The sequence below is a fragment of the Theropithecus gelada genome, chromosome 11 (assembly GCF_003255815.1).
Source record: "Theropithecus gelada isolate Dixy chromosome 11, Tgel_1.0, whole genome shotgun sequence".
Taxonomy (NCBI): domain Eukaryota; kingdom Metazoa; phylum Chordata; class Mammalia; order Primates; family Cercopithecidae; genus Theropithecus; species Theropithecus gelada.
In genome coordinates, this window is record NC_037679.1 from 124,688,240 (window position 1) to 124,708,936 (window position 20,697).

General features: G+C 35.3%; 1 protein-coding gene across 2 annotated transcripts in view; it reads right to left on the reverse strand.

The window, feature by feature from the left end:
• IPO8 (importin 8) overlaps positions 1-20,697 on the reverse strand; it is a 66,547-nt gene that overhangs the window by 41,751 nt on the left and 4,099 nt on the right. Inside the window, exons 2-8 of one of the 2 annotated variants that reach the window (XM_025401542.1) lie at positions 19,352-19,433; positions 13,074-13,230; positions 10,446-10,604; positions 9,287-9,443; positions 4,891-4,980; positions 3,057-3,151; positions 2,392-2,476 (exon numbers count right to left, since the gene is read on the reverse strand). In XM_025401542.1, the coding sequence (XP_025257327.1) occupies positions 2,392-2,476; positions 3,057-3,151; positions 4,891-4,980; positions 9,287-9,443; positions 10,446-10,604; positions 13,074-13,230; positions 19,352-19,433 (825 nt within the window). Of the gene's footprint in view, positions 1-2,391; positions 2,477-3,056; positions 3,152-4,890; positions 4,981-5,294; positions 5,632-9,286; positions 9,444-10,445; positions 10,605-13,073; positions 13,231-19,351; positions 19,434-20,697 lie in introns of those variants that run through there. The other variant, XM_025401543.1, reaches the window with a different exon arrangement.

The window sequence follows — 20,697 nt, forward strand, 5'->3', positions numbered from 1 at the left end:
AGCTCAGATAAACAGTTTTAATTATTAGACAGATGTATGCTATATTGAACTAAACAGTGTCTCATTGTTAAGTGCCAGGCAAAGTCTAAATTTCTATTGCACTGCTAGCTCTTCAAAACAAGTTAAAACTCCTGTTTAAAAAATTACAATAACAGATCTGACTAAATAAACATTAAAAACTTCCATATAACAAGACACAGCACAAAGATGTTTCATTATCTGATAAAGACTCCTTCAAATTGGAAGAGAAAAGTTGTTCAAAAAATAGTTTTGGCACAACTGATTAGCCCTCTGAAAAAATTTAAATTAACTCCCTAAACTTCATACCAAAATAAACCTCAGATGGGGAAATATTTTAACAATGACAAAAAACGATAGCACAGGATTCCTTCAAGAAAACGTGGGAGAATTTTCTTTTATAATCTCAGATCACAGAAGGTCTTTGTAAACACAACACAACTGAGAAGTTATTTTTTAAAAACTGATTTAAAAAATTATTTAGAAGGAAAGAACCACACCAAAGCAGCTCTGACTGGCTCAAGGACCTTTAGTCAACTTTCTTCACTACAGAAAGTTGCCTTCCAATTCCTGGTCTCCAGAGCTCTTCACCATATCAAGCTTGTAAGTGAGTTGCTGAATAAATAAAAAGCATTATTTCAAAATAGGTACAGAATTTATAAATCCAGAATATGGATTTTATTCAAGTTTCCTAAAACTCAGGTTTACCAAATTTATCAGAAGTCCTATCATCATGTAGAAACCCTTTCTGTGATGCAAGCTAGAAATGGATGATACTGAACATGATTCTTTCTAATACAGATGTGGCTCAAACAAAGTAGGGGTGATGGGAGATGGGAAATGGGAGATTATCTCCCCACACAACAGTGGGGGAGAGAAGAGTCCCTGATAAGAAAACTATTTTTAAGTATCAGGAATATATACCTTAAATAACCATGGTACCAAGAGTTTATAACACGGATATAATGGCATTTTTATATGTGTGTATACATGTATACACACACATACATGTTTATGACACTGAAAAAAAATCGACTCACCACTCTTCAAGTGGAAATTAACTTTAAGATACTTAAGGAGTTTAACAGCAGAAGACAGCTGATCAGTTTCCTGGTTGTCCTGGTTTTATTCACTAATTTTCCCTATAGATTGTCTCACCAGCGAACAAAATAACTTGTGAGAAATTCAACTATATAACTACAACCTTCCTGATTGTTGCACTGTACTTTTTAGAAAGCATTTTACTAGGCAAAATGATAATCCATAAAAGGGAGTACTCCATCTCAAGACGACAGGTTCTAAGTACTTAACACTATAATGCTGACAATAAAGAGCTTTTTTAAAAAAAAACCTCTAGAGCCGGGCACGGTGATTCACGCATGTAATACCAGCACTTTGGGAATCCAAGTTGGGTGGATCACTTGAGATCAGGAGTTCAAGATCAGCCTGGCCAACATGGTAAAACTCCACCTCTACCCAAAAATATAAAAAATTAGCGAGGTGTGGTGGTGTGTGCCTTTAATCCCAGCTACTTGGGAGGCTGAGGCAGGAGAATCGCTTGAACCCAGGAGGCAGAAGTTGCAGTGAGCTGAGATTGTGCCACTGCACTCCAGCCTGGGCGACAGAGCGAAACTCCATCTCAAAAAAAAAAAAATCTAGCAACACCCTCTATGTCATTAAAGCTTTTTCCTATGTCTAATTAGTCTTTGCTTCCTCAATATGGTCCTGACACAGCCAGTGGTCAATAATTAATAAATTTTATTGAAACATAAACAAAAATATGATTTAAATGGTAACACTGATCAACCAGTCTTCATCCACCACTTGTCCTTTGTAGCTTTTAAAATTTTTAAACATTGTATCAACTTGGATTGTTTCAGGAACTAATTTTCACTATACAGGATGGTTCCCAAACTTCCATAGAAATGTTTAAGTTCTCAGCTAAGAATCTTGACGTCTAATAAGCTCTACTACTCTTCCTATACCAATTCATATTATATAAGTCTTCTAAAATAAAAACTTAGAACAAAGAGGTGAAGAAATGAAGATCAAAAAACTCCAAAGAGGTCAGAGAATTAATAAAAGAGCCCAATCTAATACTGGTGACTGCTACACCGCTATCAACTTAAAAGGTTTGAGTCCAGAATCTAGGATTCAGTTCTGGTGGTGGCTGTCTTGGGACATTTGGTTCTAAAACTAATTGCACTGGAAACTCGGTTTTAAAACTAATTGCACTATAATAGATTCCCAGAACTGTCCTTTCATCCTCTATAAATATGTAATGAATTAGTATGTTTGTAACCTACTTCCGATAGAAATGACTTTACTTTCAGTAGTAACCCTTCTTCTATTTTAAAAGCATAAGTTTATTACCTGCTGAATGCCCACCGCATAGGTTTTCAAAAAGAATTCAGAAAATTCAAAGTATTCTTTTGTGACATTTCCTGGGCTTCCATATCTTAAAATACAAAAAGACAATGTACAAATACCGTGAATTTTACAAACAGCATGCTTGCTAGTTTAAATATAGGCCCTTATTCAAAGATGGATTCTATTGGGACAGAAAACTAACACTGCCTTTTTTTCCCACAAGCCACAAAATGAAATCAAGATAACCTGTACTTAGACCATGGGCCATACTGTAAAGTTTTAGACAGAAGCTTTCACTTGCTAAACCAAAAGCTCCTAAAGGGTGAATATTCGAAATCAAAATGTTACAACTGACATACATTTTTTCAATAAATGCTTTTAAAATTAAATTTGATATTATTACGGAGTTGAGTGACCATGCAGCTTCTTGCATAATTCTTAGATATTACCAATGGGCTGAACAATGTTATTTTTCCAAGTTTTTCACAGAAGAACAGAAAAGATCCAGAAAAGACCACCCACTTCATTATGATCTCAAAGCCAATAATTAAAATTAAGCTGCTTTAAACAGAGTGACTCTTGGTTCTCGGTGGCTCTAAAGACAAATAATCATATCTGATACTGAGATACTGGCTGTATGATCATCAATGTAATAAACAGATAATTACCGTTCAAAGAGCCGAGCTACGATATGCAGTGCCCACTTCTTACACTTCCACCATACCAGTTCTGGTCTATCATCCTCATCAATGTGCAGAGTCTCCTAACAGGACAAAATTACCCAGATTAAAGTTCTGCATAATAAAAGGATTTATGCGAATAACAAAGGCAGGATAAATCTTGATATAGGTTAAGTCATATTAAACGTGAAGTTAGATTGCTATATAAATGAAAATTCTTACTTTATAGATTGCTAGGTAGGAATTAAATAAGCAAAGTAAATTTCAACTAACCAATGCCGCTGTTCACATTTACCTCCTATCTTCGAAAGGCCTAAATAAGCAGAGGACAAAATACAAAACACCATGGTTCCTTCAGGAAACTCTGAGATGATGAAGAGGTTCTACATTTTTATCTGGGTGATAACACAAGTGTATGTCAAAATTCACTGAACTAGTCATTAAGTTCTGTGCATTTATGTATGTAAGTTAAACGTCAAAATACTTTGTCTCACAATATGGACAACAGAAACAATGCTGCACATTTTAAGACAAACCAAAATTTTAATAGATACAAGAACTAATGTGATAAATTAAAAATAGTATTATTGCAGATAAAAATGAAACACCATCTTTTCCCTATCAAATGGAAAAACATAGAATTAAGTGTGTACCCATAACAGGCATTCTCAATCACTGCTTCTTAAAGTGTAACTGAGGGCACACTTTCTTGAAGAGCACTCTGCAAGATTAGTGAAAAGCCTTACATGCTTCTAGTTTATCCAAAGAAAATAATCATATATGTGCACAAAAATTTAAGTACATTCTTAAAACACTAAAAAATTAAAGCCTAAACATCCAGCAAGTAAAGCATTCAACAAAAATGACAGTATAGGCTGGGCACGGTGGCTCAAGCCTGTAATCCCAGCACTTTGGGAGGCCAAGGCGGGCAGATCATGAGGTCAGGAGATCGAGACCATCCTGGTCAACACGGTGAAACCCCATCTCCACTTAAAAAAAATACAAAAACAAAAATTAGCCGGGCGAGGTGGCGGGCACCTGTAGTCCCAGCTACTCGGGAGGCTGAGGCAGGAGGATGGCATGAACCCATGAGGCGGAGCTTGCTGTGAGCCGAGACTGCACCAGTGCACTCCAGCCTGGGCAACAGAGCGAGACCCTGTCTTAAAAAAAAAAAAAAGTATAAAAGCATTGATAATCATAAAAATATTTATAAGTTTTAAGTGAAAACTGAATTTCAAAATAGTATCAATAAATACTTTTTTTTTTTTTTTTCCTTTTTGAGATAGGGTCTTGCTCTGTTCCCCAAGCATAGTTTACGGCAGCCTCAAACTACCAGTGATCCTCCCACCTCAACTTCCCAAGTAGCTAGGACTACAGGCACAAGCTACCACACTTAGCTTTTTTTTTTTTTTTTTCCATTTTGTAGAGTCAAGGTTCCACTATGTTGCACAGACTGGTCTTGAACTCCTAGCCCCAAGTGATCCTCCCAGCTTGGCCTCCCAAAGTGCTAGGATTACATGTGTGAGACACCATGCCCAGCCAATATACACTACTTTTATAAATTAAATATGTTGTGTATAGATGCAGAGGGAAAAAAAAAGACTAGAGGAATAAATATAAAGTTTTAAAAACAGTTTTCATTTTTGGTAGGATTTAAATTGCTTATCTAAGCTTTCTAAATATGGTATTATGAATTATTTTAATAATTTATTCTATTATAGTAGTAAATTTTTTCAAAGAGCAGGCAGGGATAATGAATTAGTCTACCAGAAATATTCCAAACCGGTCACCCCTATTTTTCTTGGGAAAAGCTTTTTCTTACAGGAGGAACGGTCCTGTCGATAATAGTTCGGAAGATCTCCATCCACGTTGTCATGGTTTGGTTATTCACTAGCTGAAGAGGCAATGCATACTGGAAAACAGAAGAACAACAACATGAACAATAATTCTTCCCATCCAAAAAGAACAACAATTTTATGTATATTGTAAGGCTAAAATATATGAAAGGGCTAACATTTGAGAATGAAAACAGCAATCTTATATGGTTCAACCTAACTTAAAATAGATTCATATGCATATATAGAACTTAAATTTTTTAAATTTAGAAGACTACCTGCCATGAGTTGTTTCTTGGGTCTACTTTTTAAAAGGAAAAAAAAAAAATGAATACACCGAGGTCTCATTTATTCAGCATGAGACTCTAGGTGAGTGATTGTTACGACTTACCCCTTTGAGGGTCAAACTTTCCATTTTAACTACCTTGATGAAAATCTTTATCTCATTATATGAAACTTTTTTTTAATTACTTTCCTCTACACTGTAGCATAATAATTACAGTCCACTTTGTACTACACAGATATGTGGCTCACTTCTGCTGTACTGTGAGGTGCAGAAGAGGGATATTGTCTCCACATCCATTCAGTACAAAACATGCTACATACTACAGACAATAAAATAGACAATCTTTGCCCCCACAAAGCTTACACTCAAACTGGAAAAAATATATATAGTCATGCACGACATAACAATGTTTCGGTCAGTGACAGACTGCATATACAACAATGGTCCCGTAAGATTAGAACACAGCTGAAAGATTTCTATCACCTAGTGACATAGTAATCATCTTAAAGTCATAGCACAATGCATTACTCAAATATTTGTGGTGATGCTGGTGTAAACAAACCAACTGCATTGCCAGCTGTATAAAGTATAGCAATTTTATACAGTACCTAATTGGTAATGACAACTATGCTACTAGTTTATATATTTACTATACAATACTTTTTATCATTAGTTTAGAGTGTACTCCTTCTACTTCTATTCTTTTTAAGTTCTCTAAAACAGCCTCCAGTAGGTCCTTCAGGAGGTATTCCAGAAGGCATTACTATCATAGATGACAGCTCCATATTGCCCCTGAAATGAAGACACTCCAGTGGGACAAATATAGAAGTGGAACACAGTGATACTGATGATCCCAACCCTGCATAGGCCTAGGCTAACACGTGCGTGTCTTAGTTTTTAATGAAAAACTTTGAAAAAAGAAAAATTCTAAAATATAAAACCTTTTAAAATATGGATATAAACAAAATATTTTTGTACAGTTGTACAACACGTTAATATTTTAAACTAAGTATTAGTATAACAGAGTCAAAAAGTTGAAAATTTTAAAGTTTGACTGGGCGCGGTGGCTCACGCCTGTAATCCCAGCACTTTGGGAGGCCGAGGCAGGCGAAACACGAGGTCAGGAGTTTGAGACCAGCCTGGCCAACATAGTGAAACCCCATCTCTACTAAAAATACAAAAAATTAGCCAGGTGTGGTGGCAAGTGCCTGTAATCCCACCTACTCAGGAGGCTGAGGCAGGAGAATTGCTTGAACCCAGGAGGCAGAGGTGGCAGTGAGCCAAGATTATGCCATTGTACTCCAGCCCAGATGACAGTGTGAGACTCTGTCTCAAAAAAAAAAAAAAAAAAAATTAAAGTTTATGAAGTAAAAAAGTTACAGTAAGCTAGGGGTAATTTATTATTGCAGATAAATTTTATAAATTTAGTGTTGCCTAAATGTTCAACATTTGTAAGCACAGACTAACATCCTAGGCCTTCACATTCACTCATCACTACCTCACCCACAGCAACTTCCAGACCTGCAAGTTCCATTCATGTTAAGTACCCTATACAGGTGTGCCTTTTAAAAAATATCTTATGCTGTATTTTTAGCGTATCTTTTCTATTACTTACCATTGAGTTACAGTTGCTTTCAGTATTTGGTACAGTAACATGTACAGGTTTGCAGCCTAGGAGCAACACATAGCCTAGGTATGTAGTAGGCTATAGCGTCTACATTTGTGTAAGTACACTCTACAATGTTCACACAGGGACAAAAATTACCTAACAAGGCATTTCTCAGAATGTATCCCCAGAGTTAAGTAACACATGACTGTACATGTACAAAGGTAGGAATAAGAGAAGAAGGTGGGGGAGATGAAGGGCTTTATGGGCTATATTAAGAAGTTCACACTTTATTCTAAGTGTATTTGGGAGCCATTTGGATTTGATATAGGGAACAGAGGAGAAGTAGGCTGAGGGTTAGGATGAGCTTCTGTATAGAATATCCACGTGCCCTGTACAAATATTATAAATGCTACTTAGACAACATCTGTTGTATTACAATTTTATTTTATTTGAGGCAGAGTCTCACTCTGTCACCCACACTGGAGTGCAATGGTGCAATCTCGGATCACAGCAACCTCCGCCTCCTGGGTTAGAGCGATTCTCCCACCTCAGCCTCTGGAATAGCTGGAATTAGAGGCACTCACCATCATTCCCGGCTAATTTTTGTATTTTTCTAGAGATGGGGTTTCACCATGTTGGCCAGGCTGGTCTTGAACTCCAGACCTCAGGTGATCCGCCCATCTCAGCCTCCCAAAGTGCTGGGATTACAGACTTGAGCCACCACACCCGGCTGCTCATACTTTTAAAAACAAAATTGTCTGCCCCTTCTCATATTAACGCTTTTTACTTATGTCAGCATTATAATAGTGGCTCCTAATGCCTTCTAAATTTCTATTTCCCAGAGGAGAATATTAATGTATTAGTACATAATAGATTACCAAAATGGTTAAAAATATTGAGGTTTTTCAGGTTTTTAACAAGTATAGACTGAGAAAAATATGTAGATTCTGTCCTCTTAGCAAACCAATTAGAGGTAGAGGTTTTAGAAAAATTATTTCATCAGCCTTTGTCTTACTTCCCAATTTCTAGCTGTTTCTCTCAATAAAAAAGGGAAGTCTGGCCTCTGAATATTATTTCAAAACAAGTGAGAACATATTTTCCTAGTATTCTAGTTTCTCCTCCTCTCACATTTGACTCCTTCCCCCTTCTCTTTCCCTGCAAAAAGTCTGCTCTGGGGGAAAAAAAAAACGCTGCCTCAGACTATGCCTATTAAAAGTTTAAAAGATGAGGCTTTAATAAAAATATAAATCTTTATTAAAGTAAAATATTCTGGGGCAGGCGCGGTGGATCACGCCTGTAATCCCAGCACTTTGGGAGGCCGAGGCGGGCAGATCACGAGGTCAGGAGATGGCGACCATCCTGGCTAACATGGTGAAACCCCGTGTCTACTAAAAATACAAAAAAAGAGCCGGGCGTGCTGGCAGGCACCTGTAGTCCCAGCTACTCGGGAGGCTGAAGCAGGAGAAAGGCGTGAACCCGGGGGGTGGAGCTTGCAGTGAGCCGAGATCGCGCCACTGCACTCCAGCCTGGGCAACAGAGCGAGACTCCGACTCGAAAGAAAGAAAGAAAGACAGAAAGAAAGAAAGAACGAAAGAAAAAAGAAAGAAAGAACGAAAGAACGAAGGAAGGAAGGAAGGAAGGAAAGAAAGAGAGAAAGAAAAAAAAGAAAGAAAGAAAGAAAGAAAGAGAGAAAGAGAGAAAGAAAAAAGAAAAAGTAAAATATTCTGAAACAGTTTAAGTATCTAAGTCAATAAAAAGCCAAAGACAGATCCAAACTATCTTGGTTTTTGAGCTCAACAAAACCATCCTCTTCTCATGACAAATTCAACTAGAAAGCATGTAACAGAGTTTAATTCATTCATCAAACAGTTAAGACTGAAAACAATTATTCTTCCTCCAATCATATCTAAATAATTTACCCAAGCCTTTCAAGGATTTGATGTTAAATATTTTTATATTTCAAACATATTCCATCTTTCTGGATTCCCATGTTGGTATCCCTTATAGCATTCAGATTTTTTTTTTTTTAGGCAGTATTTTAAACCAAGGAAAATGAGCCTTAAATCTTCTGTTAGCTTTGAGTCAAATGCAAAGAAACTACCATCAATATGATTTCCCAATAGAAGAGGGACTCTCTTCTTCTTTACCTTCGTCTTCTCTCATAACTAATCTACAGGCAGGAATGCTATAGAACGGATAAGTCAAGTAATCAGGTAATCAGGTTTTAGAGCAGGTAGGTTTACCTACCCTGGTTGTGCTTTACCCATGATTTCAGACACTGGAGTGAAATGCACACAGGGGCAGATCTGCCATTGAGATGATCTTGGGCAATTAATTTCTGTGAACCTGTTCCTCAAAAGCATTTTTTAAAGAAATATATGGGAGAATATATAATAATTTTTAATAATAAGTGATACTTACTGAGCACTTTCCATGTGTCAGGCAGAAATACAGGACTCCATATTTGTTTTCTGCAACAGAAACCTACCTGAACAAGTGCATAAAAGATTTTCAGAATTTGTTTCTGCAGTAATACAGAATAATAGGAGGAATCAGGAAGGAGCTGCACGATTTGTTGCTGAATACGAGGCAGGAATATCTGCATTGCTATTATAAGAGGTTCTCTCTCTTCTGCTTTCTTATATCTACATGAGCAAAGACAAAAAGAGAAAAGTAATTTTTCCCACCCAAAGAACTATCAATAATAAATTAGAAAATATTTTTAAATACATAAAACTAACAAAACAAAATCATTAACATTGGCTTACAGTTTCTGTTTGAATTGCTAGAATTAAGTTGAAAAGAAATTTAAAATAACACATCCTGTTTTAGGCACAGTTTAGACTAGTTTAAAGCAATTCAAGACTATTTTGCATTTTTCCTACATGAATGTTTCTAGTATTTAAATTAATTTTCATCAAGCCAAAATTCGTACTATAAAATACAAGTTGCTATGCTATTTTAAATAGACAAACTACGTAACAAATATGGGAGAAAATGTTTTTTTCTTATATTACCCTAAATTGAGCAGTTAAAGTAGTTTAAAATTTAGTTGCTCTTAGATCGCTTTAATTGCTATAAATCTGAAATATTTTCAAAAATTCCGTAAGTAGAGTAGGTAGGAACTAACCAGTTTAAAAGGAGAACTACAGGACTTTATATGCACATGTAGCAATCTTCCTAGAAACCAGAAAGCAATACTATTAAGTGTGATATTAGTCCTCCACCTACCCAAACTGCTTTTATGGAAAAGAATGTCATTAGCAAAGAAACGTCAACATTTTCTATCTTGCATCCAAAAAAGTACATGTTTTGGTTTATTTAACATACTCCCCAGAAGACAAGTATTAAGGTATCTCTGTATCAGAGTTTCCAAGGAAGCTGTTAATAAATGGTCCTGTGCAACTAAAAAGTTTTTGAAGTGCTTCATATTATATTACTGTCTCAGAGGTTAGCAATATCCATCAGCACATTAAAGTTTCTTTCAATAACTGCAGCAAATAAACACATTTAAGCATGTTTAACCCAACATTTCCCAGACTAATCTGATCACCTGTGCAGAACATCCACAACAGACCACTCTATGCAACTTAATTATTTCTAAGTTACACAAGGCTGCTTTCTTCAGCCAATGGAAACCAACTTACTCATATGTCTTCACCAGTTGATACAGACATAATAAACTGCCAAGCCAGCTTCCACTGCTCTGTGATTGCAAGTAATAGTCTATCTTGTCGACTACTGCTGGCCAGTGACCAGGAAAATCATGTTTTATGATGGCACGGAGACACATTGTTAACTGGACTCTACAAGGTAGGGAAGAAAAGTCCAAAATCTAAGTAGTTATAAATACTATGTTTCAAAGCCTTCTAATATTTTACATAAAAGTTTGTTATCTCCTATTTACCTGTATTATATAATTGTATACATGGGATAGGGGAAAAGACATATCTAAAAAAACATCTTTAGTGGCTCAACTTGCTGAAAATAAACAGAATGGATGAGTTCCTAAAATGAATGAAACCTTTCAAGCTATCTTATCCTAAATACAGTTCAAAAAAATTTTTAAATAGTTCAAAATTTTCAAAAAACTGCAAAGAATCTACCTCCGCTCTGTAAAATTTCCCAGCTTATTATATCTCATATTTTGGTTACCATATCCTAAATGGGGAAGAAAATAACACTTCAAACAGACAAACTTAGTCTAAAGATGGTACAAGTAAGTACAAAGAAGGCCTACATAATTGTGGAAGCTTCTCTATGGGCCAAAACCTTGAACTCATCCTTTATCAGTTAAAACCCAACACCGTATGTTGAATCTATCCAAAGCAGTCTGAGATACTAATTTGTGTATCCCGAGTATAAGAAAGAAACATGTATTAGCGAGGCAATTCCTGAAGGGGAGACCTAAGAGCTACTTCCAAAGAAATAAATGAAAAAGCCAACAGAAGATACATAGAACAGAGGAAGAAAATATTCCTTCAATAAAACCACAAAGTTAAATGCTAAAATATGTTATCTGATAACATAGATCAGTAATCATTTCCTCAATGAGATTTCCACTTTAACTGAAACTGAAAAGAAAACAGGGGCAAAAATTTCTTTTCTACAAACTATCAATTCAATGATATCACCAAATATGACCTTACATGACATTTTCAAATAGTTAAGAAACAAATCTGGCAAAATTAGGATTCCACAATGCAACTAAAAAAAAGAAAGCATTTTCAGTTGAACAACCAGTAACTCAGATTCACTTAAACTCGTAAAATTAAACAAAATGATGCCTTTTCTTCACACTATCAAATCTATTTGAAAAATCCCTTTGTAATACTCCTAAACTTTGAGAACAGGCGGAAGAACTTTCAACAATGATTATAGTTAAGCCTTAAGGACATAAAAGGGGCAAAGCCACAGAGAACTGTCCCACAATAAAGATAAAAATCTCCTCTAGTGCCAGTAGTAGCTGCTCCTTTAAACAATAAATGTCATATTTGTATACAATAAAACTGAAGCTTTTCATTTTTTCAAATCTCATTTTCAGGTTGATCCTCCCAGTCCTTTCTCATTCCAAGCAAAGGATGGTTATGAAAGGCCATCCTTCTTGCATTACTGTGTAGAACCACTCGAAGATTAAGGGAGATCTGAAAATGTAAGATTTTGAAAATAAATGGATATATGATGGTACCACAGGGGTATCAGTCCCATGACTGGCATTTGGGCAACCAATGAGAATAATAGTGATTTATTTTTAACCAGTACACCTATTTTCTGCTCTTAACAAATTAATTGCTTTAAGAGTTCAATGCTTGTTCTCCTTCCTGTTACCCATCGTACTTTCTTCCTTTTCCACTGCTTATGTCATGATGGCTATTAGATACTCAGGGCTAACGTTATATTCAACTTCTTGACATTAAAAAGTTTCATTCCTCTACCACTGTTTTCACCTGTTTGTCCCTGCATTTTCAAAAGATACCTAATTACTATCTTGTGTGTTGAAAAGAATTTGTTTCTCCAATTTTAAGACTGCAAAATTTTTGACTATACAGCTGCTCTGTCCAATAGAGCAGCTGCTAGTTACATATGCACACTTTAAATGAATCAAAAGTAAATGGAATTAAAAATTCCATTCCTCAGTTACACTAGCAACATTTCAAGTGCTCAACAGTCATTGATGCCATGTGGCTAATATTAGACAGCACTGACACAGAACACTGTCACTGCAGAAAGTTCTGAGGGACACTACTGCTCTATGGCATCTAATCTATGATTTTCAAAAACTGGAGACAATTCTTCTAGTTAATACCTACTCTATCCTGTCTTCTCTGAAGGAAAACATGCTCAATTCATAAATGTGAATAAAAATACAGGGAAAGATTAAGATAGGTGGTAGGTAAAAATTCCCAGAATCAATCTCTCTGTATCAAAGAAAAGAAAAGCAGGTAGTAAAAAAAGTCAAGCGATCATTACTAAGAATAAAGGTCATTTAAGTAGCAAGATTTACACAATTGTTTTGGTTAAGTATGATTTTTTTTTTAATCTTACCTCTTTTTGTGGCAACATATGGCAACAAAATCTTTTCCAAAATATCTTGAGGCAAAGAATTACAAATGCAAAGACCACTAAGTAAAATAACATTCTTTGAGTGTCCCTCTTTATTACTTTACCTCTTTAGAAAAAGAAACATGAGTCTGAGGATTAGATCCAACAGCACCTACCCTCAGATCTAAGCATTTCATGCTTTCTAGTAATCCTAAAGATATAGCACCACATACCTCACTAAATCTGGAGACCGAATTATTCCTTCCACAATGTTATCACGTATTTGCTGGCGATCGTTTTCGTGAATGTTGAATGGAAATATTGCTTCTCCTGGTGGAGGTTCTCGATCTGGCCAGTATTGTGTCACCATGTTCTTCAGGTAAATGGCAGCTGAGTTTGAGAAAAAATGCTAATGTAGCAGTACCAAAAAGAATGGCTTTAATTCAGCCTTATAGAGCATGAAAGTCCAAACCCTTCAATGTTAAACATGAAACCCAGCAAAAATGGATACTCTTCCAGGTATAAACAGCGAAATCAGGAAGGGCAAGTGGATAAGAATTTGAAGGTTTCACTTCAGCTAGTCTAAGCAGAAAATATTTCATTAAGTCAAGATTCAGAGCTTACAGGACAGGAAAATTATCTAGAAATCATGCATAGTAAACATACTTTGAGATCATAAAATCACACTTTTTGCAATGCCTAATTCTGAGGTGACAACAGGTAAAGTTCTACTTTCCTTCATGAAGGTGGCTTTTTTGGTTTTTTGTTTTCCCACTGGCTACTATCAAATACTAGCATTTTGGAGTATCTCTGCTTTTTATAGTGTTGGTAATTTTCCTCCAACCTTTTTGAAATATTTACTACTTGTAAATATAATAGGGAAATGAACATCAGTCTTCAAAAATTTTTGGAAAACTCAAGAAATTTTTATATGTTCTCATCTATCAAAATACATAATCTGATTTTGTTCTATTCTTTTTAATTGTTTTCAACTTTTAACAAAAGCCTTCTGAAAGAAACAGGCTGACATATTGCTAGAGCATTTTAAGAAGGAATGTGAAGCTTTCTTTTCTTTTTTTTTCTTTGAGACGGAGTCTTGCTGTGTCATCTAGGCTGTAGTGCAGTGGCAAGATCTTGGCTCACTGCAACCTCTGCCTCCCGGGTTCAAACGATTATCCTGCCTCAGCCTCCCAAGTACCTGGGATTACAGGCGTGTGCCACCACACCCAGCTAATTTTTGTATTTTTAGTTAGACAAGATTTCACCATATTGGCCAGGCTGGTCTCGAACTCCTGACCTCAGAAGCCTGACCTCAGAAGCCAGTGCACCTGGCCAGAATGTGAAGCTTTCTAACCATCCCAGTTGAACAGTGAATGTAAGTAAATACTTATAATGTTTTGTGTGTGTGTGTGTGTGTGTGTGTGTGTGTGTGTCTATAAAGAATAAAGATACGTGATTTGGAAAGCAGCATAACTTTCTTCCCTTAAGCTTCTCTTCTTTCCCCACTCAACTCTTTCTTCACCTAACTTTTAACATAAAACTATATTGGTGACCCGGTTTAGTGGCTCACATCTGTAATCCCAGTCCTTTGGGAGCCCGAGGCGGGTGGATCACCTGAGTTGATCCAGGAGTTCGAGACCACCCTGGCCAACATGGTGAAATCCTGTCTCTACTAAAAATACAAAAATTAGCCAAGCATGGTGGCAGGTACCTGTAAACCCAGGAGGCGGAGGTTGCAGTGAGCCGAGATCATGCCACAGCACTGCAGCCAGGGCAACAGAGCAAAACTCCATCAAAAAAAAAAAAAAAGCTAAATTGGGTAGTAAAAGCACTATAACATGAAGAATACACCAATATGTTCTACATTAACTAAAACATAAAAGAAATTTAGTGAAATTATGAACTTGACATCCTGTAAGCTCCTCTTTCATTAGTTTTGAGTAGCTAAAGTTCTGAAAAACTGTTCCATCTATGATTTCAATTTATTTGGGTAAAAACAAAAATTATATAAAGGGGGATGTGTGTTAGGGTTTTCTTTCTTCCCTTGTTTTTAATTCAGACCACACAGGCTCTAGACTAAGTACCATGTTTTATCGGGTATAGTTATTATATTATGTAATAGTGACTGGCAAATAATACCTATTCAATAAAAATGTATAGACTATTCAAAAAATAATATGAACCAACGTGTCAGCAGTTCAAACTGATTTCACAGGATTTGGGGGTTTTTTTGAGACAGGGTCTCACTCTATCGCCCAGGCTGGAGTACAGGGACATAATCACAGCTCACTGCAGCCTCCACCTCCAGGGCTTAGGTGACCCTCCCACCTCAGTCTCCCAAGTAGTTGGGAATACAGGCGTGCACCACCATGCCAGTTAATTTTTTGTATTTTTGTAGAGACAGGGTTTTGTCATACTGCCCAGGCTGGTCTTGAACTCCTGGGCTCAAGTGATCCACCCACCTTAGTCTCCCCAAGTGCTGGGATTACAGGCATGAACACCCAGCCTGATTTCACAGGATTAATCTTTGCAAAAAGAAAAATCAACTATATTATTCACAAAATCATTTTGATCCCTATAGAACTAGTCTTGAAAACAAAAAGCAACCTTTAGACAGTAAAGATACAGACATGGTAAAATCATGGGCTTATTTATGATTTAGTCATTAAATACTACTAATATTAATTTTACAGCTGAGAAGTTTTAATTTAAAAATTATGGTGCATCAAACAAGATAGGTTTTAAAAAAAAGCACACTGACTAATTTATATATGCCTAAATAAATGTACAATTAGGTAAAATAAAATTGAAAATATATTAAAAAGAAAATTTAAATTACTATTATGGATAATTATGGATTACTAAAGATAAAGGAAAAATACCAAAGATAACTGTTACCATATCAATCAATAATCTAAAAACCTCCCTTTAATCATTTAATTCAAGTACGTAACAAACCATTTGCCAGAACTAAGAAACAAAGGACTAATGTCATCTTAATCCAATTCATAAAGGAAGTATTAAACTTACTTATCTGTCTGGGTGTCTTGGAGCATCCTTGTATTTTAATAATAGATTAAAAAGAGAAGAAAAATTTATAAATGGCACTTAAATTTAGGATAGTTGTAATATAGAATTTTACAAATGTATTTCAGATTCTATGATAAAAATGGCTGCTCTAAGATAGTTTTCCTACAAAATCCACTCACCATTTTAAGCATCATAAGTTGAATTAACTTTCTAAAACACAAACACACTTTTCTCCTTCAGCACAATGAATCATCACTTAAGCTCTGGACCCAGAAACACAACTATAGAGGTCAATTGGGTTTCATAACCTCAAAGTGAAGAAACTACTGTTATCTCAGTGGGCAGAATGTCATGGTTTTGAGTTGATGTTTCTAAGTCTCGCTGTTTTTCATTGTAATTTTGTAGCCCTTCTCTCCCGTATTACTCTGTGAAAGGCTAGATTAGACAACAAATGTGTCAATTATATCAAAATAATATTAAATACATTCTGAGTACAAACTACAAACCTTTCTACAAATAAAATGCATGAATGTTAATAAAAGTTTCTTAAAGTGCTTCTGGACTGATCAGAAACAGAGGCATCTTTCTGTTTATTTCTAGGTTCTGCACTCTATAATGTTAAGGTCAATCTTAACAAATAACCTCTGAACAAATAACCACAGAATGAATTGTTGTATCTTCTCCCTGTCCATCCTTTGGAAACACAAACAAAAAGAAAGAACAAGAAGGAGGCAAACTTACAGAAATCAAAAACCATGCTATTTTTTTAAATGACAGTCCCACATCTGTCACCACTGATGACCTCTTCAGGTCTAATACCTCTCAACCACCACTTTTAAATCCAAACTACTCTCTGCTTCTCATAGCAAGTCCAAAATGCACTGAAGAAAGTACATTTCTGAGCCTAAATTTACATATATTAGAGAAATTTTACTAAAGAGTCTCTTCTCTTCAGAGGTAAGGAGTAAAAAATTAGAAACAAAAGTGACTTGACATTCCAGATCATAACTATCCTAAATTTAAGATAGGCTTCCTTCACTGAATATAATATTAATAATGCTATTATGCTTATCAACACCTCAAAAGAAAAGCAGCAGACCAAACATTCAAATTTTTTTGTTTTGCTTGGCAACATCAAAATACTGAATTTTTCCTGTTTCTTGAAAACTCACAGTAAGGTAAGAAAGGACATTCACCAGTCAGCACGCTTGATGGTAGCAAGAACACTTTATATTGCCCACAAACAAAAGAGAAAAAGTATTTTGCAGATGTATTTCCACTTAACATTAGCATAATTTTTTTTACAGCTTTATACAGGCTTTCTTTTAAAGCAAAAATCACAACATTCTTTTTTAAGTGTCATGCTAAAGATGATAAATTATCTGTCTGGGTGTCTTGAAGCATCCTTATATTTTAATAATAGATTAAACAGAGCAGAAAATTTATAAATACCACTTAAATTTAGGTTATAATGTAGAATTTTTAAATGTATTTCAGATTCTATGACAAAAATGGCTGCCCTAAGAAGGTTGTCCTAATAAGTTAGGAAATAATCACCAAGATAAACTTTATAAGGTAGTTAACAGATTTGAAATCTAAATTACGAAAAAAACAAATTATGAAGAAAAAAATGCCTTTCAATGCTGTTTACATTTTACATCAAAACTTCATTAAGTTGTACAGAGTTGGTGAGGATTTGGGGAACCTAGCATTCTAATGCACTGCTGGTAGAAAATGTAAGCAAAAGCAACTTAGTGAGAAGATTCTAAATTCTAAATGTCATAAATATCCATTAGCCTAGCATTTCCCCCTTTTTATAATTTATTCTATAAAAATACTCCCACAAGTACCTAGATACACATCCAATGATACTCATTTAGCACTGCTTCTATCAATGATAAAAAAAAAACGACAATAACGGAAATATCCATCAATATCAAATTGTTTAAGTAAACCATGGTAATTCTTATATAAAGAAATCCTGCACAGCTGTTATAAAGAATGAAGTATGTATATGCACTGACTTGGAGCAATCTTCAAGGGTACATGGTTAAATGAAAAAAAGGAAACTGTAAAATAGCATGTGTAATATAAACAAAAGAATTGGAGAACCATGCATCAAAGCTGATGGCAGTCATCTTTGGGTGTGTGAAGAACAATGTAAGATATAAACTATGTTTCTCTAATGTTTCCATGTCATTAAAGGAAGGCATTAATGTAATAACTTGTTTTAAGATCTTTTAAAATGTTATTTCTTAAATGCTTCATAGGAACTTTACAATGGCCCTATAAACACTTAGGTTTTTAAAATAGGTTCCATTCAACAAAATGTTGTTTCAGAACAGCCCTATTTTATAAAACAAAGATGAAACAAGTGCAAATTATGGTTTCAAAAATTTACACAGAAGTCTTGTAAACCTTATAAAAGCAAAAAATAATTCCAACATCAGTGTTTTTCCATAGGATTTTCTTTTTTATCTTAACCACAAAGGGATCTTTTAGGAAATCATATATAGTGTTACAAATCTTCCCAAAGCTTAATATTTATGTTTTTATTCTATGTTCAAATAAAATTAAATACTTTCATCAGCATGTAGATTATGACTCCATTTCTATAGAACTGTTCATTGATCCTTCTACCTGAACACATGGAAAGGCTAATGTTCACCTAACATTAATGATGGTCATTTCTGAGTAGTGATGGTCATTTTTGAGTAGTGATGGCCATTTCTGAGTGATGAATGTTGGGTAATTTTACTTCCTTCTTTGTATTCTTCTAAATTGTCCAAATTACTTATGCGTATATGTCACTTACATAACAAGTCTTTTTAAATATTTTTAATTAGCTATTGTCATTTACCTCCTTTAGCTTTTATTATCTTCTGAAAATTCATGACACTCTAAGGCTCTAATTTTTAACCTTCTGGGCTCTAATGACCAGTCCATAAAAAAACAAGACAAAAGAACAATATACAACATCATGAAACAACATAAGATCCCACAGACTTAAAAGTAAGTTTCATATTTAAAACAGTCCTGCTCCGCAGTCACCTGGGTTAGGAACATCTGGGCAACACATTACCTCCACGATTTGCCACGTAACAGAGCTTGAATTCACATATATAAATTCATGGTCTTAATCTATGGGCCCAGAGGCTAGGCTACCAGAAATCATAAAACATTAGGAAGATTAGCTATTAAAATTGAGAAAGCTAACAAAAATAAGGGCAAAGTTACAGAGGCAAGGAATTGGTGGGTGGAAGGGAAAGGAGGGGGAAAAAAAAGAGCTAGAGGATATTTGAGAGCTCAGTATCTACCTCTAAATTTCTGAGGGAAAAGAAAGTAAATTTTTAAGTCACTAGAAATACTTCATGAGTGCTTCCGAATATTTCAATAAATTACAGATATTTCAAATTAAAATAAAACTCTCATTCTACTGTCACCTACAAATAAATTTATAAAGGATAAAAAACCAACTCACCTGCCTGTCGTACTGGGAATTCCACATGGTCAGAGACTATAATCCGAAGTAAACTGGGGGCAAAATTGATAATCTTGTAGGACTGAAATTACAAAGAAATGTTTTATAAAATAGTGCAATATAAGTGAGTAGCTTGTAAGTTAGCACCAGTTACTGAATACATTACTGTCCAAATAGAAGAAAAACTTTTAAACTGAGACAAACCTTTCAGGCAAAATGAAGATTACTAAAATACTTCAAGTCAAAAAATTTTCCTGAGCAGAAACTGAGGAATAAAAGAATATGAACACTTTTATGATTTTTTTTAACATATTGTCAGAATGGTCTCCAGAAGGAGTATACCAATTTACGCTCCCAACAGCAGCATATGATAATGTCCATCTATCTAACACAGGTATCATCATTCCTTTGAAACTTTAATGTTTTATTAATATTCTCAATTGCATTTTCTCTATTACTAAGGAGGTTAGATGTTTCCCTCTTTGTTGGCTGTTTTTTCTACAAATTCCTTACTCCCTTTATCCTTTTGTAAATGGAGTATTTGCTTTATTCTTAAGAAATCCTAAGAGCTATTTATGAATTTAAAATCTCAATCTTTTATTTGACCTATACACGGCAAGTATTTCTTCCTAGATCATTTGTGCTTCAATTTTGTTTATGGTATTTTTGACAAACAGAAAACAAAAAAACAAAGGCTACAGGAAATAGGAGACCTAATAGAACAAAACAGAGTAGATAATGTTACATAGTTGAGCATGAGCAATGGAGAGAAGCCAGTCCAGATTGGAACAGTGTGACTCACGAGACGGTGTTGAGCGCTCCGTCATCACCAGCTGCCCTCTACTGTTGTACTATCTTTTAAACTTAATGCCTAAGTGAGTCTGTGGGGATGAAGTTCCTGCTCTGCCCTGTGGCCTGAGTCACTTCACCCCACAGGTGTGCTCTACTTTGATCTGCTCCTGAGTTTGGGACCTTTAAAGCAAAAAAAATGCAGAGCATCCACTCCTTCTGATCACATTATATCCAGATGTACAGTACCTGGACTATATTACAGTCCTGTCACATTCCAGAGTCCACATATGCCTTTGTCCACTGACATTCATTTGAAAAGACTCAAATTCCAGTGAGGCCAAACCAGACAATGACCCAGAGAGTCTGTTTAGCCCACCCCTCTCCTCAGAGCCTGGATCTACGGGGGCATCCCTTTCAATACACAGCTAGGTTTGGGCATACTACTCATTTTTTAAATTAGGATAGCATCTATGAAGGTAAATGTTTGATTACAAAATTAATTTGGAGACAACTGGCATTTTTAAAGTATTAATCCTTTTCATCCAAGAACATTG